Here is a 23,613-nt window from a genome sequence, read left to right as displayed (position 1 = left end):
TGGATTGATCCCCCTTTTCACAGGACTAATTATAGATTTATTAATATTTATAGGCCTCTAGTCACAGCCGATAGTTCTTGTTTGAGGACATTAAGCCTTATCTCACTACCTCCAGGAAGGGGCACTTGAAGCCAGCTCTAATTGGGTGACCTGCAATCAAGATAGAAGGGAAAAAATGACAATAGCTCGCCTGTTGCCATATATTAAAATACGGTCCGCCCAGCTTAATGATTATCTTTAGAATTAATAATCTTGCTAGTCCAGGTTTGGCCCTAATAGCAGGAAATTGTATTAAATACTTTGCTAAGAGCAATCAGGTTTTTGATAAGGCTAATGGCCCTGCCCCTGGCTGTTTCTCATCCCTGAGCTCTTGGTTTTCCTTCCCCAGCAAAATGCCAGTTTGTCCATATCCCTTGTCATCTAAAGTCACCATCACCTGGTGCTGTCTCCTGATGGGGTTCCTGCTGCCTCTCTCATCCCCATCCCATCCATCTTAGGTGCTGCGACATGATTCATCTTTGGAAGTTGCAGCTCTGGCCCCACCATGCCCCTACTCCACAATCTTCAGTGGCTCCCCATTGTCTACTGTATGAATGGACATCTAGCCCTTTGAAATTCAGTCCCAACTGCTCCATACTTTGTTCTCTGCAAGGACCCTAACCTTTAGCCACACTGGACAGTTCCTTTCTGTTTCCAGAACACACCTACAGTATCAGAAATAACATGGGCTTGGGAATTGGAGCGCCTAGAGTCAGATCCCACTGCCAATTGTTTAACCTTGTACAAAATGCTCAACTGCTTTGAGCCTGTTTCCTCATCTGCAAGATGGAGGTGATAATATTTTCTACCTCATATGGCTTGTAGTAAGGATTGTATGTGATCGAGCAAGCAAAATGTCCCAGCCAGGATCTGGTATACCCTGGCGCACAGTTAACACTTGTACCCACCCTCCCCTAATTCTGCAATTTTACATCCCTCTTCCTGGAGTGCCGAAGAGTGCGGAGCTTCAGAGCTCAGATATCTGAAAATTCAAACTCAGGCTTGGGTGATCTTGGGCAGGTGTCTTAATCTCTTTAAGTCTCACTTTCTTCTTCCATGAAATGGGTGCAATAGTCCCTATTACCTATTGCTGTTAGAATCTTTAAATAAGACCATATAGGTGAAACACCTATAGTACCTGGCACAGAGTAAATTCTCAGTAAATATTAGTTACATTGTTGTTACATTCCCAGCTATTAAAGCAGCATTCAAAAGTCTTCTCTTCCAGGAAGCCCTCCTGCACCTCTTTTTCTGACTCTGTCTTGTGATGTTTTGTACTCTCCATGAGGCATTTGAGTGCTTCCATCCTTCCCCTCGGCCACCCACAACTGGGCTTAGAGTATCCACGGATCAAGTTGTGCCTCTGTCTCGATGTTTTGGGTGCCTGGCATGAAGTTCGGCACAGAGCAGGTGTTCAGACGTTGTCTCAATGACAGTAGCTGCTGCTGAGCGCTGAATGCTCACTATGTGCCAGGCACTGTGGTGGGCACTTTCAAGCAATTAACTCGTATAACAATGGATTTTTAACATTCATAGCAATTAACAAGCAATTAATTCATTCCCTATGGCAATTAATAGCAATCCTTTCTTACAAACAACCCCATAAGGTGGGTTTTATTAGTGTCTCCAGTTTATGGGGCAGGAAACTGAGGTGTGGAGAGGTGAAATGACTTGATAAAAGTCACACAGAACATAAAGGATTCAAGGGTCACGTGCAGCCTGGGGCTGCCAAGAGCCTTCACCCCCAGCAATAAGGAACTGGAGTTGGCAATGTTTCCCTAAGCTTGTCTCGGGCAGCCCCAGTGGCTGCAGCTGTGACTTTTTTTCCCCAAGGTGGAGACCAGTGCCTGCTGTGTGCCCATATCTGGGTTAGGCCCTCCCCAACATTATCTCCTTAAATTGAGCAGTGTTACCTCATGTTGCACTGATGGCAACCAAGGCTCAGATAGGTGAAGTGACTTGCCCACGGTCACACAGCAAATAAGCGGAGGAGTGGGTATTTGAACCTAGGTCCAGGGAGCTCCAGTCTCCTTTAAGACTGGTGAGCTCAATCAGAAGGCTGAAGCTTGAGCTCCAGTTCTTGCTGGACTGCAGTCCGGTCCTGACCTCTGTGCCCCCTTCCTAGAACCTTGGCCCTCTGCCCTGTGGTCAGCAGCCGCTCCTCTTGGAATGAAGGAGGGTTCTGGGCGCTTCTCTATGTCCTCCAGGTCTCTCTCCTCATCACCAGCTGGGGTCTTATTTTAAGAACAACAGAATTATCTTCCTGGGATCCAGACCTTACCCTGCCCAACTCTGACACTTGTCCCCTTGGGTTGAGGTCACCTAACTCCACCTGGTCGCCCTCCTTGAGACTCAAACATTGTGATTGGGAGCCAGAGGCAGGCATTCACCTGAATTCTCCTTCCTGGCAACCAATATGTGTAATGGAAGAGAAACGTGCAAAGGGCTGTGTGGGTTTGGGGAGGAAGGCTCTGCCTGGGCACAGCATGACAGGATGTCTGAAAAAGGGAATTGGAAGCTGGCCTTGGAAAAGGGAAATTCACCAGACAGAGGTGGGAAACCAAAGTCTTTGAGGCAGAGGGACCAGGAAACACAGGGCGGCATGGCATCACTCGCTGTCTTAGGAAAACAGCTGGAGTGGAGGCGTGTGGGTGGCATCAGCCAGAGTCAAGACCAGCGAGGAAATCCACTGGAGGTGACGTGGGGAGGAGGTCTGCAATTCCAAAAGATGTACAGGAACTGGGGCTCACCCTTCCATGTAGAGGGGTCAAGGAGCAGTGCAGCAAAGAGCCTCCCAGACCCCAAGAACAACTGCCTCCTGTCACCTTCCCACTCACAGCAGCCATCACTGGGACAGCGTTAAGGTGCTGCTGACAGGTGCTGCCACAGGCGCCGCTATTGCCAGGGAGGCCTGACAGCCGCTCCAGCTGTCTCCCATCAGAGAACACACATCTGAGACCAGACTTGATGAGGTTGTCTCCAGACAGGCATCTGCAGAGAAAGAGAGGGCATGCAACAGGCCACTATTATAATGCATTCCCCACCCATCTCCCCAGTGGCACCACCCAACAAGAGGCTCCTAAGCACCAAAGACCCTCTGAGGGTCTTTCTCGGGCTTCCTCGACCTTTCTGGCTCATGCAGGCACAAAAACACACCCTTAAACAGGTCTGAGAGCCCATCTATTGCAATATGACAAATATATACATGTGCACGGACACTGGCACACACAAGCATTCCACAGATGCATCTGCACTGGAGTATAAGTACGCACAAAGGCTGGGTGTGGTGGCACACACCTGTAATCCCAGCACTTTGAGAGGCCAAGGCGGGAGGATCACTTGGGCCCAGAAGTTCTAGACCAGTCTGTGCAACATGGTGAAACCCCATCTCTACAAAAAAATCAAAAAAATTTAGCTGGATGGGGTGACAGGCACCTGTGTTCCCAGCTATTCAGGAGGCTGAGGCAGGAGAATCATTTGAGCCCAGGAGTTTCAGCCTGCAGTGAGCTGTATTCATACCACGGCACTCCAGCCTAGGTGACAGAGCAAGACCCTGTCTGGAAAAAAAAAAAAATTCATGCACAAACATGCACACGTGTACATACACATTCATGCCAATTTCCAAACAGAAATGCTTCCATAGACACACATAGACATGGGTATACACATGTATTCATACTTTGATTCCCATATATTCATGAACACAGATGTGCACACCCCATTCACAGCCATACACACAGTATTTAAATGTGGCTTCTCTCAAAGGAAAAGTCTAAGACTGGGATTTAGGTGCAAATAGTTTATGTGGGATCCTAGGAATCTCAGCAAGGATGACAGGAGACAAATGTGTATTCTGAGTGAGTTAACACCTGGGGTCTCTGGGGCTCCGTCCTGCTAGACATCCTCTGAAAGACCATGTGAGACACACTTCAGAATTGTCTCCGAAGGGCAAGGAAGTTGTTGGTGCTTCTTTAAAATTCCTGGTTGGTTTCTTGTCGTTGTTGTTGTTTTGAGATGGAGTCTTGCTCTGTCGCCCAGGCCAGAGTGCAGTGTCAAGATCTTGGCTCACTGCAACCTCTACCTCCCGGGTTCAAGCGATTCTCCTGCCTCAGTCTCCCAAGTAGCTGGGATTACAGGCATGTGCCACCACAGTCGGCTAATTTTTTTTCTTTTTTCTTTTTTGTATTTTAGCAGTGACACGGTTTCGCCATGTTGGCCAGGCTGGTCTCAAACTCCTGACCTCAAGTGATCTGCCCGCCTCGGCTTCCCAAAGTGCTGGGATTACAGGCGTGAGCCACCACGCCTGGCTTTCTCTACATCTCCTGTTCCTTGCTGACTGAAGGTTGCTCCTGGGCACTAATTCTGCACTTCTGGGCTAAGCGCACCCAGGAAGCACCCTTAGATAAAGACGCAGAAAACCATTACTGTGTGCAGGAGCTGTCTGAAAGGGACCTATGAGGTTCACTGAAAGTATCCACCACATCCAGGATATATCCTGATTCATGAGCTCTCCAAAACACGTAATCAATGTTTGCATTGATTCCAAGAGCCACATGTTAAACATGTTAACATCCCTGAAATTGAGATATGCCTTACAATTAAAATTAATTTTTTCTTCCTTTTTAGTACATAAAATACTATTTTCATTAATAGAATCTCAGACTTAGTGAAATATTTATTATAGGCTGGGCGCGGTGGCTCACACCTGTAATCCCAGCACTTTGGGAGGCCAAGGCAGGCAGACTACTTAAGGTCAGGAGTTCGAGACCAGCCTGGCCAACATGGTGAAACCCCATCTCTACTAAAAATACAAAATTAGCTGGGTGTTGCAGCACATGCCTGTAATCCCAACTACTCTGGAGGCTGAGGTGGGAGAATCACTTGAACCCAAGAGGAGGAGATTGCAGTGAGCTGAGATCACACCACTGCACTCCAGCCTGGGCGAGAGAGCGAGACTCCATCTCAACAAAATAAAAACAAACAAAAAAAAAACAGAAATATTTACTATATACATATATATGCTGCCACATGCCTAGAGTATCTCTGGAAAGATACACCAGAAGAAAATAGCATGGCAGAACATTGACTTTTATGACAGTTTTATTGAGATATAATTCATATGCCATAAAATTTATCCTTTTAAAGTGCTCATTCAGTGTCTTTAGTATATTCACAAAGTTGTACAATCACTATTTAATTCCAGAACATTTCCATCACCTCAAAAAGAAAACCCACACCCATTAGCAGTTAGACCTCATTTCTCCCTGCTCCCAGCCCTAGGCAACCACCAATCTACTTCCTGTCTCCATGGAGTTCCTTATTTTAGATCTCTCATATAAATGGAATCATACAATGTGTGGCCTTTTGTGTCTTCTTTCACTTAGCATAATGTTTTCAAGGGTCATCTACGTTGTAGCACCTTTCTTTTCATGACTTAATAATACCCTGTTGTATGGATATACCACATTTTGTTTACACATTCATCAGCTAATGGATATTTGGGTTGCTTACACCTTTTGGCTATTATAAATAATGTAGCTATAAACATACATTAGTAAGTTTTTGTTTGAAAATAGGTTCATTTGACTGGATGTATACCTAAAAGTAAAATTGCTGGGTCCTATAGTAACTCTATGTCCAACTTTTTGAGAAACTGACAAAATGTTTCAATTTTATATTCCCATCAGTAATGTATGAGGGTTTCAATTTCTCCAAATCCTTGCCAAGTAACACCTGTTATTGTCCTTTTTTCATTATTATACCCATCCTACTAGGTATAAAGTGGTACATTCACTTATTTCCTCTTTAATTTTTATTATGTAATTGTCTCTGCTTACTGTGGATTTAGTTTGCCCCTCTTTTTCTAATTTCTTTATGGAGGAAGTTTAGGTGACTGATTCGAGGTCTTTCTTTATTTTAATATAGGTGGTTGTAGCTGTAAACTTTCCTCTAAGCACTGCCTAAGCAACATCCCATAAGTTGTGGTATGTTGTGTCTTCATTTTCATTCATCTCAAAATATTTTCTAGTTTTCCTTGTTATTTCTTTTCTGACTAATTGGCTAGTTAGTAGTGTGTTGTTTATATTTCCACATTTTTTTGGAAAGTGCTTTCCCAAAGTTCTTTCATTATGTTTTTATAATTAATTTCATTTTATGTGGTCAGAAAACATATTTTGTGTGATTTAAATCCTTTTGAACATATGAGACTAGTTCTGTGACCTAACATATTATCTATTTTAGAGAATGATCTATGCATACTTAAGAAAAATGCTGCTGTTGAGAGGAATATTCCATAGGTGTCTGTTAGGTCAAGTTAGTTTTTAATATTGTTCAGGTCTTTCATTTCCTTGTTGATCTTCTGCATAGGTATTGTATTCATTATTAAAAGTAGAATATTAAAGTTTCCATCTATTATTGTTGAATTGTCTATTTCTGCCTTCAATTCTGTCAGTTTTTGCTTCATGTATTTTGGAGCTTTATTGTTAGATGCATATGTGTTTATAGCTGTTATGTATACCTGATGGATTGACCATTTTATCATTATAAAACATCCTTTTTTGTCTCTAGTATTAATCTTTATCTTAAAGATTACTGTGTCTAATGTTAGCATAGCCTCTCCAGAACTCTTTTGGTTATGGTTTTCGTGTTATGTATTTTTCCTTTTTTTCTTAACTGATAAGGTAGAATTCGTGTCTGCCATTTTACTTTGCCATGTGTATGTCTTACATTTTTTTGTTCCTCTATACCTCCAATACTACCTTCTTTAGTGTTAAACAGATAATTTCTAGTATACCTTTTTTTTTTTTTTTTTGAGACAGAATGTTGGTCTGTTGCCCAGGCTAGAGTGCAATGGCACAACCTTGGCTCACTGCAACCTCCACCTCCTGGGTTCAAGTGATTCTCATGCCTCAGCCTCCTGAGTAGCTGGGATTACAGGTGCCCACCACCATGTCTGGCTAATTTTTGTATTTTTAGTAGAGACGGGGTTTCACCATGTTGGCCAGGCTGGTCTTGAATGCCTGACCTCAAGTAATCCACCCACTTCAGCCTCCCAGAGTACTGGGATTACAGGTGTGAGCCACCATGCCTGGCTACTAGTATACCATTTTTATTATCTTGTTTTGTTTCTTTTATTTTTTGAGTTATTTTCTTAGTGGCTTCCATGTAGATTACAATCAATATATTAACTTAAAATAATCTAATTTGGTTCAATACCAATATAATTTCCATAGTATACTAAAACATTGCTCCAATATACTTTCATTTCCTCCCTCCTCTTTTATGCTATTGTTGTCATACAAATTACATCTCTATACATTACATTATAAGCCCATCAACATAGCTTTATAATTATTGCTTTGTGCAGTTATCTTTTAAATAAGATTGAAGAAAAAAGTTATAAACAAAATTACATTTATGTAGCCATATATCTACCTATGTAGTTATTGTTCCTCCTTATTTCTATACTTTACTTCTATAACTGTTGTTTCTTCATGCAGATTCCAGTTACTGTTCTTTCATTTCAACCTAAAGGACTCCCTTTAGTATTTCTTGTAAGGCAAGCCTTCTAGTAATAGATTCTCCAATATTTTAAATCTAGGAATGTCTTAATTTCCCATTTTGAAGAATAATTTGCTGGATAAAGAATTCTTACTTAGTAGTCTTTCTTTCAGCACTTCAAATATTCATCCCACTGCTTTCTGGTCTTCGTGGTTTCTCATATAAAGTCAGCCGTTAATCTTCTTGAGGACTGCTTGCACCTGGTAAATCACTTTTATCTTGAGACTTTCAAGATTCTCTCTGCTTTGGGCTTTCAACAGTTTGACAATGAAGTGCCTAGATACAGACCCCTTTAAGTTTATCCTTCTTGGAGTTTGTCGCACTTCTTGGATGTGCAGATTAATGTTTTTTGACTAAATTTGTGGAGGTTTTGGTCATTATTTCTTCAAATATTCTTTCTTCCTCATCTCTCTCTCCCATCTTTCTGAGACTTCCATTTTGCACATGTTGGTACATGGTACACTTGGTGGTATCCTACAGGTCTCTGAGGCTCTAGAGTTCACTTCTGTTTCTCAGACTGGTCCAGTGACCAGATCCCATCCTGAAGCTGTCTAGGGCCCCCCACCTACCTCATGCCATCAGTCATGTCATTAGCATACAAAAGACACTAATTACTCTGGAGATTCCAAAAGTTTTAGGAGCTATATCCCAAGAAACAGGTAGAAAACTAAATACCACTGTTTTCAAAAATATCACAGAGATAGGGAGAGAGAAATGGGATTAAGGCAGGTTAAAACATCATGGAGGTGGATGCCTGTGGTGCCAGCTACTCAGGAGACTGGGAGGTGGGAGGATTGCTTGAGCCCAAGAGGTTATGGCTGCCGTGCCATGATCATGCCACTGCACTCTAGCCTGGGTGACAGAGCAACACCCTGTCTTAGAAAAATGAAAACAAAACATCATAAAGCTCATGGTCTTACCAAGATTCAGCTATTTTAAAATCAACACTCCTCAGATTATAGTAAGCTTTTAATTTCCAGTGTTTCAAAAAACTATATTGGAGAGTTTCTCCAGTATTTTCATTGCTTTTATGAAGGAGCAGATTTTCGGAAGTCCTTCCTCCACCATTCAAAAAGCCACTGGGACATGGACTTTTCTTATGTATCTTTTTTAATTGTGTGAAGCTTTTATCATGTCCAGGTATTACCAAATCAAAAAATAAAGTAAATCTAAAAATGAAATAGGGTACATACACATCTCCATGTGCACACACAGGATCCAGGAGCCCACATGCATAAGCATAGAAATGTGCCTGTAACACACATTCATTCATCCATGCTGTGGAGTGGCAGGCTCAGCTCTGGATTTCAGGAGTCTCCCCAACCCCTGGTTGCAATGGGAAGCTTGGAGGGGATGAGATGGAAGGCAGAGAAGCCAAGAAGAGGCTGGGGAGTCATCTGGCAGCAGTGATGGTGTGGCATGGACTTGGTCCAGGGGGAGCTACACGCATGTCCACAGCTACTAACTCCTCAGGACCCCATGTGCACACCGGTCCAGGCATGTGCATATGTAAATACAGGGTCCCTGTGTTCGGGCATGCATGCATCCAGCAGCATGCTGTTCAAGTTAAAGAGAAATGTAGTACAGATGTCCCAGAAGGGCTGGGGGACTGAATTATAAAACATAAGGGGACTTGGTGAATAGGACAAGATTCTGGAGGGGAGGGGATGAGGAAGATGCAGTTTTCTGGCCTGATGGCCTGGGACCACCAGCTTCCCTCTATCGGGCAGACCCATGCACCACATTCTGCTCTGGGACCCCCTTTTCTAGCTATGCTGACAAATCCTGGTCATTCCGGAAGCCTATCTCTAGGATAGGGCACAGTTTTGTCAGCCCCTCGTGGAGTTGGCGGAGGGGAGGTGTCATCCTTGGTCACCCTGATTTGTTATCAGCCCTTTCTGTGTCATTCTAGGTCATTTCCCTTCCTTATGAACAATATCTGCAGATGAGAGTAATGTTTGTATCTTGACCTACCCCACCCCTGGAGTTAATCTTATCATGCACTCTGGGTCACTCCACTGCAGAGAGTACACAGGCAAAGGCTGGAAGCTCGCTGGGTAAGCTCCCGTATGTCACAGACATGACTAGCTCATCCCTAACCCCTTCTGACACCAAAGATTACAGGCCTTCTAAGTCCAAGATGCTACAATTCAAGATTTTTCAAAACACGATTTCTTTTTGTTATGAATTACTTCAGACATTCAAAGAATAAATTAATAAAGACCAATGTGCCCACGATCCAGTTTTAACTTATATTAGAATTATGCCTGACTTGCTTCAGTTCTTACCTTTTATTTATTTTTTAAAATGTATTTTGTCAGCAAACAAGTGTATTCATTCCTTCTCGGGTTGATGAGCATTTAGGTTGTTTCCAGGTTTTTGTTATTGTGGACAGAACTGTTATAAGCATTCTTGTCATGTCTGCTGCTGCGTGTGTGCAAGAGTTTCTCTTGGGTATTTACCTGGGAGTGGAATTGCTGAATATTCACCTCCATGAGATACTGCCAAATTGTTTTCCAATGTGGTTGCATCAATTTGCACTCCACCAGCAGTGTCGGGGAGGTCTTGGGGACTTGCATCCTCCGATATCCTTACACAATGGAATGCTATCCAGCAGTCAAAATGAATGAACAACAGCCACAAGCAACAACAAATGTGAATCGTAGCAATGTAATAGGAAGGGAGAGAAGTCAGCTTCGGAAGGATACAGAGGCCATGCTTCTCTTTTAAAAACTTATAAACAACTTACATACAGAAACACATGTATATATATATTTATATATAATTTATAACTAATAAAAATATATAAATAAAATGTTACAGATACAATTGAATACCCCTGTATATACCACTCACCAACCCAATTCCTTTCTCTTTCTCCTCCCAACCCCTGAAAAGAAAATGCTTGGCCGGGAGTGGTGGCTCACGCCTGTAATCTCAGCACTTTGGGAGGCCAAGGCAGGCAGATCGCTTGAGGTCAGGAGTTCAAGACCAGCCTGGTCAACATGGTGAAACTCCATCTCTACTAAAAATACAAAAAAAAAAAAAATTAGCCAGATGTGGTGGCACGCACCTGTAATCCCAGCTATTCGGGAGGCTGAGATGACAGAATTGCTTGAACCCAGGAGGCAGAGGTTGCGGTGAGCCAAGATTGCACCACTGCACTCCAGCCTGCGTGACAGAGCAAGACTCCATCTCAAAAAAAAAAAAAAGCAAATGCTCTCAGGGAACAGGGTGTGTAGCCTCTCTACCCATCATGTTTATTTTTATTTATTTTTATTTTTATTTTTTTGAGAGTAACTCTAGAGAGTAGCAGAGATTCTTCACTTGACCAAACTTTAGTCAGGCTCCCGAAACTCTGCTAAGCCCATCTGCATACTTTCTTACAAAATCCAGTTTTAGCAAGAACCCTAAGTCAGTTTAGCAAGAACCCCCTATCCTCAATATCTGATCATCCTTCATATCTAATCAGGCTGTTCACCCTCCACCACGGCCCAGATTATGCCTGATCCCCCTGGCCTGTCTTCAGCAAGAATCCTGTTAGATCAGTTGAGTCAGATTCTCCCTCACCCCTGATGCTTCCTCTCAGTCATTTTCCATCCTTGGACCCCTGCACTGCTCCTTAGCCATAAACTCACACTTGCCTATGCTGTATTCGGAGTTGAGCCCGTTCTTTCTCCCCCACCGCAAAATCCCGTTGCAATGCTCCCTGTTGCAGTGGTCCTGAATAAAAAGTCCACCTTATCACTCTTCAACAAGTGTCGTTGAATAAATGTTTCTGTTTTTCTTGTTGTTTTGTTTTGTTTTTTGTTTGTTTGTTTGTTTAGATAGCTCTGTCTCCCAGGCTGCAATGCAGTGGCACAATCTCGGCTCACTGCAACCTCTGCCTGCCAGGTTCAAGTGATTCTCCAGCCTCAGCCTCCCAAGTAGCTGGGATTACAGGCATGTGCCACCACACCCACCTAATTTTTAGTAGAGACAGGGTTTTGCCACGTTGACCAGGTGGGAATAATTTTTTCTCTAACAGATGTGACCCAGCTCCCAGTCACCCCTAGGATCCCCAGTGCAGTCCCCTCAGCTGGGTTTCAGGAAAGGAGTCGAAGGGAAACCCGGAGCCCTTGAACCTGCAGGCCTCTGAGAAAGGAGTCCTACCCCATCTCCAGGCCTGAGGGTGATGTCAGAATCCACAGCCACATCTAGAAGACTTGAGAGCAACGGTGGCCTGTGCCCTACTCCAAGCTGAGCCCCAGTCTGGGTCCACAGGTCTGATATGGCCCAGCAGAGACCCCTGTGCCTAGCATGGTGTGGGAGCATCAGAGAGACTCAAAAGACCAGAGCAGCCTTGTGGACAGTTGCACGCCATGGTGACCAGCCACTGAGGGTCAGAAGGGGCATCATGTCTTGATAGGCAGACAACTGAGGAGTCACCTCTCCTCTTCCATGACCTGTGGCAGTCCCCCAAGTATCATCCAGCCCCATGAAAGAGGGAAACCCGGTCCGCCTGGGTTTCTTCCATCCTGGCAGAACGGAGCTTGAAATGCAAGTTCGATGCATTATTTAAAAACAAAGGAAGCTACATTTCTTGCACACCTGGGGTGTGGGTGGAGAGTTACACTGAATGCATTCAGAGCTGAGGAATCTGGGTTTCTAGGAAAACAAGCTTTCCAGGTTCTAAGATTCTAAGCTCCCCAAACCTCTAGGTTCAAGGATAAGTTGGAAGCAGGAAATGTGTAGCTTTGGGGCTCCTGAGACTTCTGCCAGAGTTACGTCCATTTTCCTGACTCTCCCAGACCCTACGAGACAGCTAAAGATAAGAGATATGGGAAAAAGCCCACCTACATCCCTCCCCAAGATTCTGCTGGCCTTGACAACTCACTGTACCAGTGGGGAAACTGAGGCCTACAGAGGGCCTGACTTTGCCCTGGTCACACAGTCAGCACTAACCCAGGCCACCTCACACATACCCTCCTCCCACGCCCCCTCAATGCGTCTTCCCCAAGTCTGGGCTGCCCCCTTGCCTCTGCCCAGGACAATAGATTCAGGTGGGAGCCGGGGGTCCGCGGGGAGTGGTTGCCTGTGATCCCCATTGCCCGGGCAGGCATGGCCACTCCCTAGGCCCCAGGTCTCTCGCTGCCAAAGGTTGCCATCAATTTTCTGTCCACCACATTTGTCTGCAAACCATGAAGAAAAATCGCTCCCATCTCTCTGCCTCAGCTGCCACTGTGATATATGACTTCCATCAGAGACCCCTCCTCCCCAGAAGCACCCTCCTTCTCCCCCAGTCTCCCCAAGGCTGGGGGTTAGGGGGCAGGGGGAAATGGAGTGATACTGAACCAGCTAATGGTGGTGTGCTTTCAGAGACCCTTTAGGAGATGATGCCCCATCTTGACTTTGTGGAGGAAAGATGGTGTAGACACTGCAGATCATTGCTGTGCAGCCTGTCACCTCTGCATATAATAACACCTCCCCACCTCCTGGACACAAAAGCCACACAAGGTCTGTTTACAGCTTGGTTTTTTGTTTGTTGCTTGTTTGAGACAGGGTCTCGCCCAGGCTGAGAGCAGTGGCACGATCTCAGCTCACCGCAGCCTCGACCTCCTGGGCTCAAGCGACCCTCCCACCCCAGCCTCCCAAGTAGCTGGGACTATAGGAACATGCCACCACACCCGGTTAAGTTTTTATTTTTTGTTGAGGGAGTGGGTCTCACTATGTTGCCCAAGCTGGTCTCCTGGGCTCAGTGATCCTCCCACTTCGACCTTCCAAAGTGATGGGATTACAGGCATGAGCCCCTGCACCCAGCCTGTTTACAGCTCTTACTTCATTTGCTCCTTCTGTCATCTCTGTGGGGCTCCTGATGAGACCAATCTTAGTTACATTTACCCTTTTTGCCTAGCCTTATGCTGGGAACTGGGAACCCACAGCCACAGTCCTTGACCAGCCTCAGCATCTCATGACAGAGCCAGACATGAGGGAATAAAGGCAGTGTGGAAATGTAATCACCAAAAACGTCCTGGGTCCATGGGAGCCCCAGATGAGGAGGGAGGTCTCGCTGCTGAGAGCAGGAGTGAGGTGGGATGGAGGAGGCTGGTGTTTGTGTGGCTGGGAGAGCTCTGAGGAGGTGGGCTCTGAGCTGGTTCTGAGGCTCTGAGGTTAGGAGCATGGACTCTGGAGTTGCACTGCCTGCCCTGCCATCCTACTGTGTGACCCAGGGCAAGTTGCTTGACTTCTCTGAGCCTCTGCTGACTTCAGGAGATCTGCAAATGGGAATTTCTCTTAGAGGGGCTGTGAGTGCCAAGTGAATAAGGCATATAAAGTGTGAAGTGCAATACCTGGTGCAGAGGGCTAGCTGGTGTCCTCACAATTTGCAGAGAGTGTCTAGGAGTTTGCCTAAAGGACAATGTGGCAAATGGTTTGGGCAAAGGGAACAGCCTCTGCCAAGGTGTGAACATGGGGAAATAGGAGCCACTGGGAGATGCTGGAGCTTAGGAAGAACTGAGAGAGGGGGCTGGTGTGGATAGGGCTTGGAAGGCCAGAAATTTGTACCCAAGCCTGAGGGGAGTGGGGAGCAATGGAAGGGTCTTGAGCAGGAGAGTGGCCAGGTCAAATCGTCTATTAGAAAGACCCCACTAGGTTGGGCTCAGTGGCTCACACCTGTAATCCCAGCACTTTGGGAGGCCAAGGTGTGTGGATCACCTGAAGTCAGGAGTTCGAGATCAGCCTGGCCAACATGGCCAAACCCTGTCTCTACTAAAAATACAGAAATTAGCCAGGTGTGGTGGTGCATGCCTGTAGTCCCAGCTACTCGGAAGGCTGAGGCAGGAGAATCACTTGAACCCAGAAGGTGGAGGTTGCAGTGAGCCGAGATCACACCACTGCACTCCAGCCTGGGTAAGAGAGTGAGACTCCACCTCAAAACAAAATGAAACAAAACAACACCACTAAAGGTGAATGAAGAAGAGAGGTTGGCGGGACCAAGTTGGGACTCATATTCTGCTCTCTCTGCCCAAATGCTCCTGCATAGCCCTGAAGGATTTCAAATCCTTTATGAAGTCTAGTGCCTGCCCTGCTTACAGGCCCCAGGTACTGGCTGGGTTCCCAGTGGCCATCTCTCCAGCTGAGATATGTGTGTTGGAGCCGGGGGAGTGGAGAAGCCAGCTTCGGGGTGGGAAGCCCATCTGGCAGATTCTGGCTGGAGTAGGGGGCAGTGGCGGGGCAGCCTCCTGCTCATCAGCCTTTCCACTGTGGAGTCGGTCAAGCGTTCCTCCCTCCAAGGAGTGGTGGCTGTCAGGCATGTCCAAACTGCACTCCTGGCTGCCTCAATTTTGCATCCCCTAGGTAGCGCAGACACCATGAATGGACCAGAAATTGAATGCAAAATCAAAATGCAGCAAATAAATGGATGCAAAAGTCATTTGGAGCCAATAATAAGAACCACCTCCAGACTCAGAAGCAGGGAAGGTTGCACAGAGGCTGAGCTGGCCTGGCCGCTGGTGGAGAAGGGATGTTAGTTTGGGCACCCCTTCCCCGGCTTCACTGGCCCCAGCACTCCTCTCACTGATCCACGTCGCTGGATGGTCTCCAAGGTTACTCAGGGTACAGACAGGGAAAATGAGACTTGGGGCCAGGTGCGATGGCTCATGCCTGTAATCCCAGCACTTTGGGAGGCCAAGCCAGAAGGATCACCTGAGGTCGGAAGTTTGAGACCAGCCTGGCCAACATGGTGAAACCCCGTCTCCACGAAAAATACAAAACTTAGGCGTGGTGGCACACGCCTGTAATCTCAGCGACTTGGGAAGCTGAGGCAGGAGAATCACTTGGAATCACCTGGAAGGCGGAAGTTGCAGTGAGCCGAGATGGTGCCACTACACTCCAGCCTGGGCAACAGAGCGAGACTCCATCTCAAAAAAAAAAAAAAGAGAGAGAGAGAGACTTGTAAACAGAGGATAGATACAACCCAAGATACCCAAAGAATTAGGGCCCTAGACTCAAACAGATCTGAGTTTTGATTCAGCTCTTCCAATTTCCAGCATACGTGACCTTCAGCGAGTCACCTGATCTGCAATTGCTCTCGTCACTTTAGTTGGGCAGGCCGAAGGTAAAATATTGGAGCGTGGAAAGGCACTAAGCACTGAACAGAGATGGAGCACCAAATATGCACTTGTGAGGGCAGGTCTCATTCACTTCTCCATCCCAAGGCCTCCGCTGTGCCCAGCACACAGTAGGTGCTCAATGCATATCTGTTGAAGTCATGGATGGTGCAATGACTGCGTTAGGAACTAGGAGCAGAGTTCTAATTTGTTTGCTGATATAGCCCTAGAGCCCTAAACAGTGCCTGGCACATAGTAGGTGCTCAGTAACAGTGGTCCCCAATCTTTGTGGCACAAGGGACAGCTTTCATGGAAGACAATTTTTCCAAGGACCGGTGTGGGGTTGGGGGAAGGATGGTTTCAGGATGATTCCCGGATGATTAAAGCACATTACATTTATCGTGCACTCTATTTCTATCACATTGTAATATAGAATGAAATAATTATACAACTCACCATAATGTAGAATCAGTAAGAGCCCTGAGCTTGTTTTCCTACAACTAGATGGTCCCATCTGGGGGTGATGGGAGACAGTGACAGATCATCAGGCGTTAGATTCTCATAAGGAGTATGCAACCTAGATCCCTCGCATGCACAGTTCACAATAGGGTTCGCCCTCCTGTGAGAATCTAATGCCACCACTGATCTGACAGGAGGTGGAGCTCAGGCAGTAATGTGAGCAATGGGGAGCAGCTGTAAATACAGATGAAGCTTTGCTTGCTTGTCCCCCGCTCACCTCCTGCTGTGTGGCCTGGGGGTTGAGGATCCCTGCTCAATGATACACACATTAATGAATTTGGTTTTAAACACCAACTTTGTCCTTCCCCTAGTTGCCATCATTGAAGAGCCCCAGCACCCCAAGCACCCCAGCCTGGGCTCCTGGGGGCTGCAAATTGAACTTCATGTGCCTTAGTGCCCAGAGAGGGAAGGAAAACGTTATACTAACATCTGGTAGTCACAGGTACCAACAAGGCACTTCATGGGTTACAAAGCAGGTTCCCATGGAATGTCTTTGCTGATCTCCAGTCAATTTCACAGATGGAGAAAGAGAAACTCAAAAGATGAGGTGACTTGCGCAGGGTCACAAGGTATGTCAAGCAGAGATGGCTGGGATTGAAATGGCAAATCCTTTCTCTTTGTATCATTCATTCCTCTAACCAGTTATAACAAGTACCTCCCAGTGGGATCATGATGGGGCTCAGACAGGCACTGGTCCCCACTATGGAAGGAGTGAGGGTCCTGGGTCAGCAGGCTGAAGGCCAAGGCCCACCCTGGGCCACCAAGAGCTGTGGAGACAGGGAAGTGAAGAGCAGGATGAGAGACAAGTGGAGAAGCCTCTGGCTAGGTCATCCGGGCAGCTAGGACAAAGCAGAGAGACTAGAAGGGGCAGAGAGAAAGGCAATTACACCAGGAACATCTATTAAGCACTCACTGTATGCCAGGCACTGAGGATATGGCAGTGAGCAAGGCAAACAAGGAACTCACATGCTGGTGGGGAGACAGACTCTGGTTTGTAATTACTCATTGCAAGTAGAAGTGGGGGCTCTGAAGGCAAGGTGCATGGTTTCCAGGAGGACACAGGGACATAAGTTAGGCCTGGAGGGTCAGGGAGGGCTTCTTGGAAAAGGTGGTGCTTGGGCAGAGATCTGGAGGATGATAAGAGAAGGAGGGAGGGAGAGACAGAGACAAGGAGTGGGAAAGACGAGAGTAGGGGGAAGAAACTGACAAAGAGGAAGAGTTTGAGGACCCAGTGCAGTGGCTCACACCCAGCACTCTGGGAGGCCGAGGCAGGTGGATCACTTGAGGCCAGGAGTTTGAGACCAGCCTGACCAACATGGCGAAACCCCATCTCTACTAAAAATACAAAAATTAGCCGGGCGTGGTGGTGCACACATGTAGTCCCAGCTACTCAGGAGGCTGAGGCATGAGAATCACTTGAACCCAGGAGGCAGAGGCTGCAGTGAGCTGAGATTGTGCCACTGCACTCCAGTCTGGGTGACAGAATGAGGCTCTGTCTCAAAAGAAAAAAAAAGAAAAAGAGAGAGAGAGTTTGAGGAAAGATGATGAGCAAAGAGAAGGATCCAGAAACGAGATGGTCAGCTGGAGTGCAAGGTAGAGGAGAAAAGGGAGCCCCAGACACAGCCAGCTGGGGGCTAACAGTGAGACCGAGAGCAAGGAGGAAGGGAGGGTGAGAGGAAAGAGAGACGCACAAATCACTCCAAGCTCCCCATCTACTCTAGCTCAGACTTTCATCTCTGACACAAAAGAGGAACTTGAGTTCCCCTCCAGAGAAGCACAGGGCACTTAGGCTGAGAATTCACATCCCAGCTGTGGTTTCCTGTTTCCCTCTGTAAGCCAGAGGGCACTACTGCATGGAGGTAGCGCTGTGGGGCTGGTGGGCCAGGCCTAAGGACAGAGCCAGAGGCTGAGCTTCCTCCCTCTCCCAAAACCCTCAGTGAGTGCCTCATCCTAATTTTCTGCCAAAGACCGGCTGTCAGCTAAAGGGCTTGTTGTTGGGTAGGGTGCTAACTGTTAACGAAGGTGTTACCTGTTAACTAGGATGTGTTCACTGTTGACTAACATGTTCACTGTCAACAAAAGTGTGTGTTAAGTAGCATGTCCACAGTTTACTAGGGTGTTAACTGTTAAAAACAATGTTTGCTGTTAACTAGAGTGTTCACTGTTAACTATACTACAGTGTTCAACAAGTAAGCTTTTTGTTAAGTAGGGTGTTTGCAGTTAACTAGGGTGTTAACAGTTAATGAAGATGCTGGCTATTAACTAGGGTGTTTAACTTCAACTAAGGTATCTGTTAATAAGGTGTTTGCAGCCAGGCGTGGTGGCTCATGCCTGTAATCCCAGCACTTTGGGAGGCCAAGGTGGGTGGATCACCTGAGGTCAGGAGTTCAAGACCAGCCTGGTCAACATGATAAAGCCCCGTTTCTACTAAATATACAAAAAATTAGCTGGTGTGGTGGCAGACACCTGTAATCCCAGCTTTTTGGGAGGCTGAGGCAGGAGAATCACTTGAACCCGGGAGGGGGAGGTTGCACTGAGCCAAGATTGTGCCACTGCACCCAGCCTGGGCAACAAGAGCTAAACTTCATCTCAAATAATAATAATAATAACAATTATAAAGTGTTTGCTTTGGCCCCAGCTTTTGTGCCTCAGTTTACATACTTCACCCTCCTCCCTCTCTCCATCTTATTGGCTGGTGGTGCTGGCATTTCTCTCAAAGCAGAGCTCATCACTGCAAGTACAAGGTCCTAGTTTGACCTCAGGACCTCTCCCCCAGTAACCTGGCCCCATAAAGAGTCCAACTCAACTCCCCGGTCCCAATCTTAATTGACAACCAAGGTGGAAAGTAAAATACTTTCTGAAATTACCCACATTTTAAAAAAGAAACATTTGAAAGATTTACATAGCCAAATGACTGACTCCTTAATGGCGGAATGATAGGCAGAAAAGCTATTCCTTGGCCTTGAAATCCTGCAGAATGGACAGGCTGTGAGCTCTGATGGTGGGATTCCCATGTTGTTTCCAGCTTTGAAGTCATGCCTGGGCATCTGCCAGAACATGAGGGGACAGCATCTATCAGTCCTGTCCCCCAGGCTGGAGTATTGTGCTGGGTGCTGCCTGGAGAAGGGAGGCCCAGGGCTGGTGTTCCAGGATCCCTGCCAGGGCCCTGACTCAGATGGCCACAGGAAGCCAGAGTCTGCCCTCCAAGTAGCCACTGATTTGCTGGGCAACACTCATCAAGTTATTGCCCAGTTTGGGTCTCTGTGTAAGGTGGGGTTCGAGCCAGCAGACATTGGTGGATCTGCCCAGCTGTATCTTTTGGGGCCACTCTTCAAGGCCCACTTCACAGACACAGAAACAGAGGTCCAGGGAGGTGGCCCTCTCCTAGGTCTGCACCCAGCCTTCACCCACCCTACTCCCTTCTCAGTCCTGACTCCTCCAGCCTGCCCCAGGTCCTAAGAGCCCTCCCCCACTGCCAGGGCCATGGCAGTCCTTCTAGATACAGGACAGACTCAGTGCCAGCAGGCCTCCTCGGTCTGGGAGTCAGCTCCTGTGAGAGAGGGGTGGAAGGAGTTCCAAAGCTGCCCATCAGGCCACTGCCAGGCCTTCAGCCCCTCTGCCACCCCAGCCTGCCAGGTTTGGGCCAGACACACACCCACACACATTTGCAAACACGCTCAAGTATGGTAGGCACACTAGTACAATGCATGCCCTCAACTTCACTCCCAGACACACATGCACCATTACACAGACACACAGATGCCCCTACAGACACTCATGACACACACTCAGATAGACCACACACACGTGCCCATGCAGGCCCATGCACAGGGCACACTATGCTACACACCCACAAGCCATGTGTGTCACCCACTGTGCCAGCCCAGCCGCACCACCCTCCTCCTGTCTGGACGTTAGCATCACCCAACCTCAACCATCTCCCCACCCTGTCATCTCTCTGCTGCCCCTCTGAACCCAGCACACACCCCATACTGCAGTCATGACATTCCTGGCTGAAAGCACACTGATGGCTCCCCTCAGGCTCTCGGGGGCAAATCCACTGCCCCACCTCAGCTCACCCCAGCCCTCTCCCCCAGCATACACTCAGCCCTACAGCAGCCCCTCGTCCCCTAGGCCAGAGGCTCAGCTCACATCTAGCACCCCAGCTGGTGCCTCTTGGCCAGGCAGAGGGAAGAGCTGTGGCTGTCAGTCCTCACAGTGGGCCACCCAGAACATGCACTTGACAAGCACTTTCTTATTTAATTCTCTCAACAGCACTATGAGGGAACAGGTACCTCTATTCACCCCATTTTACAGAGAAAAAGACTAAGGCACAGAGGGCTGGGCTAGAATGTTTGGGGGAGGGGAAGAGAGCGCTGTGTGAGCCTCTTCTCCATACCCCCACCTCCCTACTCCTTCTCTGTCTCATTTACCTTCCTCTGTCCAAACAGGTCTCTCTTTTTCTGAGACAGAGTCTCACTTTGTCACCCAGGCTAGAGTGCAGTGGTGCGATCTGAGCTCACTGCAACCTCTGCCTCTTGGGTTCAAGCGATTCTTCTGCCTCAGCCTCCCAAGTAACTGTAATTATAGGTGCCTACCACCACACCCAGCTAATTTTTGTATTTTTAGTAGAGACGGGGTTTCACCATGTTAGCCAGGCTGGTCTCGATCTCCTGACCTCAAGTGATCCGCCTGACTCAGTCTCCCAAAATGCTGAGATTATAGGCGTAAGCCACTGCACCCAGCCCAAACAGGTCTCTTAAAGCCTCGCCTCTCTTTCCCCCTTCTTCTGACAGTTGCTGTCCCTGGTGCTGACAGCTTCCCCTGCCTCTGGCCATCTTCTCTTGCTCCTCCAGTCACCAATGGGAAGAGAACAATGGGAACTGGGTACAGGCCTCAGTTTGGCCCAGGCTCCGCCCAGCTCTGACAGTCACTAGCTGTGTGATGCTGGGCAGGTGGCTCCATCTCTCTGTGCCTCATTTTCCCCATCTACAAAGTGGGGGTGAATAATACCACTTAGCATTGCTGGGAGGAATAATTGAGTTAATACAAGCGAGTGGTCACTGTTGATGCCCAGCTCCGATGTGTTTGGATGCTAATAAGAAATCCTTATTCAGGCCAGGCACGTTGGCTCACGCCTGTAATCTCAGCACTTTGGGAGGCCGAGACGGGTGGATCACTTGAGGTCAGGAGTTCGAGACCAGCCTGGCCAATATGGTGAAACCCCATCTCTATTAGTAATACAAAAATTAGCAGGGTGTGGTGGCGTGCACCTGTAATCCCAGCTACTCGGGAGGCTGAGGCAGGAGAATCACTTGAACCTGGGAGGCAGAGGTTGCAGTGAGCTGAGATTGCACCACTGCACTCCAACCTGGGTGACAGAGTGAAACTGTGTCCAAAAAAAAAGAAAGAAAAAGAGAGAGAGAGAGAGAGAAAGAAAGAAAGAAAGAAAGAAAGAAAGAAAGAAAGAAAGAAAGAGGAAGGAAGGAAGGGAGAGAGAGAGAGAGAAAGAGAGACAGGAAAGAAGGAGAGAGAAGAAAGAGAGAAAGAAAGAGAGAGAGAAAGAAAGAAGGAAAGAAAGAAAAAGAAAGAAAGAAAGAAAGAAAGAAAGAAAGAAAGAAAGAAAGAAAGAGAAAGAAAGAAAGAATAAGAAAAGAAAGAAATCCTTATTCGGAGGCTTGACCTGGGGGCCTGGGAGTCAATGTGTCCCAAGAATGGCCCCCAGCCAATGACTAACAGAGGAGTATGAAAGCCCGGATCTTTTGCTTCCAGCTGGGACAAATTCTGGGGTGCTCCAGACCCACACCCCATTAGGCTAAGGCTAGGACATGGTCTGAACTCACACCCTTGCCTGGCTTCCTCCCCTTCCCTGTTCTGCAGCCCCTCTCCCCCTTACCTGGGCACACCTTTGAAATAAATCTCTTGCACAGGGGACTTTGTCTCAGGATCTGCTTCCAGGGACCCCGACCTAAGCAACAAGTCAAGCTATTTAGCATAGATCTGGCTCAGAGTAAATGCTCAATCTATTTGAGCTACTATCATTTTATTTCCTGGCAACTATGTGACTGGAAACAAATACCTTTTCCTGTCTGGGTCTTAATTTTCTCATCAGCAAAATGAGCATCATGATCTCTGCTCTGCATAAATTTTCATGGAATCACTGCATGAGGGGGCCGGCTGTGATGGCTCAAGCCTGTAATCCCAGCACTTTGGGAGGCCAAGGCAGATGGATCACCTGAGGTCAGGAATTCCAGACCAGCCTGGCCAACATGGCCATTTCTACTACATGGCCAACATAGTAGAAACCCGTCTCTACTAAAGAAATACAAAAATTAGCCAGGTGCAGTGGCACACACCTGTAATCCCAGCGACTCGGGAGGCTGAGGCTGGAGAATTGTGTGAAGCCGGGAGGTGGAGGTTGCAGTGAGTCGTGATCACACCACTGCACCCCAGCCTGGGTGACAGAGCGAGATTCTGTCAAAAAAAAAAAAAAAAAAGTGTGAGGAAATAGGCGAATGTCCACCTCCACTGAAGGATGGGCCGGGTGAAGGGACAGTTGCGGCTCTTCCTAATCAGTCCCATCACTTACCTGCCCTCCCAGTCTCCATAGCTGGGAGCCCCCACCTCTGCCATTCCATGCATCCCTGGCCCAGAGGAGGCAAAATAGCCCTCTGCTTCCCTCCTCCAGAAGCAGGAAAACTTCACATCAGGATCCCGATGTCATCTTGAGATCTGCACAACCCTCTTCTCACTTGAACAATTGTCCTCAAAGCCACAACCCCTCTGACTCTTCCAGGTTCTATTGCAGAAGCCTGGCCAGCCAGCTTTTGCTAGGTCATAAAAGGGCGATTGTTAGATTTTCGGGAACTTTGAGAACCAATTGTTAAACTGCTGGCAACTTGAAATCAATTGCAGTGGAAGTATTTACACCATGAAAACTGGCAAATGCTACAGACCCCAGCATTCTTTGGAGAGGTGGTTTACTAGCATGCAGCAGACTCCATCCCTTTATCAAACTCCCACCTGAGCTCCAGTCCTTTTAACAGAGAAAATATTTTGTATTTTTCTAAGTCAAGTGAAATCACTTTGCTTTTGCAGATGGTCTTTTTATAGATTTATTTGCTATGGGTAGGTGGTTCACACATTGAAAAAAAGCAAAAAAGTTTCACATTTATTCCTTAGCACTTCCACCCCTAACATACATTCCCCATAGAAAGTCTTATCTTGAACTACCTCTTAAAGATTTCTTGACTTATAGAGTCTTAGAAATATTGACTTTCGGAATCTTCAAGTTATAGAAATTTTAGATTCTGGAATCCTGAACCCTTAAGACTCCTGGCTGTTAGAATTGGAGCATCCCGATTAGGGAAGTCACATCTTATTCAGGGATTTGGTTCTAGAGTTAATG

The 23,613-nt window shown here is 47.0% G+C and overlaps 1 protein-coding gene across 3 annotated transcripts; it reads right to left on the bottom strand.

Moving 5' to 3' along the window:
- Positions 1-1,612: 1,612 nt before the first annotated feature.
- Positions 1,613-23,408, bottom strand: LOC130541057 (uncharacterized). 3 transcript variants are annotated; one of them, XR_008955099.1, is made up of 4 exons: positions 22,562-23,408; positions 22,102-22,173; positions 10,062-10,205; positions 1,613-3,030 (listed from the first exon to the last, which is right to left on the bottom strand). XR_008955099.1 is itself a non-coding variant. In XM_057300828.1 (4 exons), the coding sequence occupies exons 1-4, from the start codon at positions 22,841-22,843 to the stop codon at positions 2,885-2,887; spliced, it is 411 nt and encodes a 136-aa protein (XP_057156811.1). In that variant the 5' UTR covers positions 22,844-23,408; the 3' UTR covers positions 1,613-2,884. The 3 variants fall into 3 exon arrangements, 1 of the variants encoding a protein (XP_057156811.1); XM_057300828.1 differs by having other exon boundaries at positions 22,795-23,408; XR_008955100.1 differs by lacking the exons at positions 1,613-3,030; positions 10,062-10,205 and adding an exon at positions 14,753-16,972.
- Between the last annotated feature and the right edge of the window lie 205 nt (positions 23,409-23,613).

This window comes from Pan paniscus, chromosome 21 (genome assembly GCF_029289425.2).
Source record: "Pan paniscus chromosome 21, NHGRI_mPanPan1-v2.0_pri, whole genome shotgun sequence".
Lineage (NCBI taxonomy): Eukaryota > Metazoa > Chordata > Mammalia > Primates > Hominidae > Pan > Pan paniscus.
The sequence above is the reverse complement of the archived record's forward strand: the minus strand, read 5'-3'. Positions and strand labels throughout refer to the sequence as shown.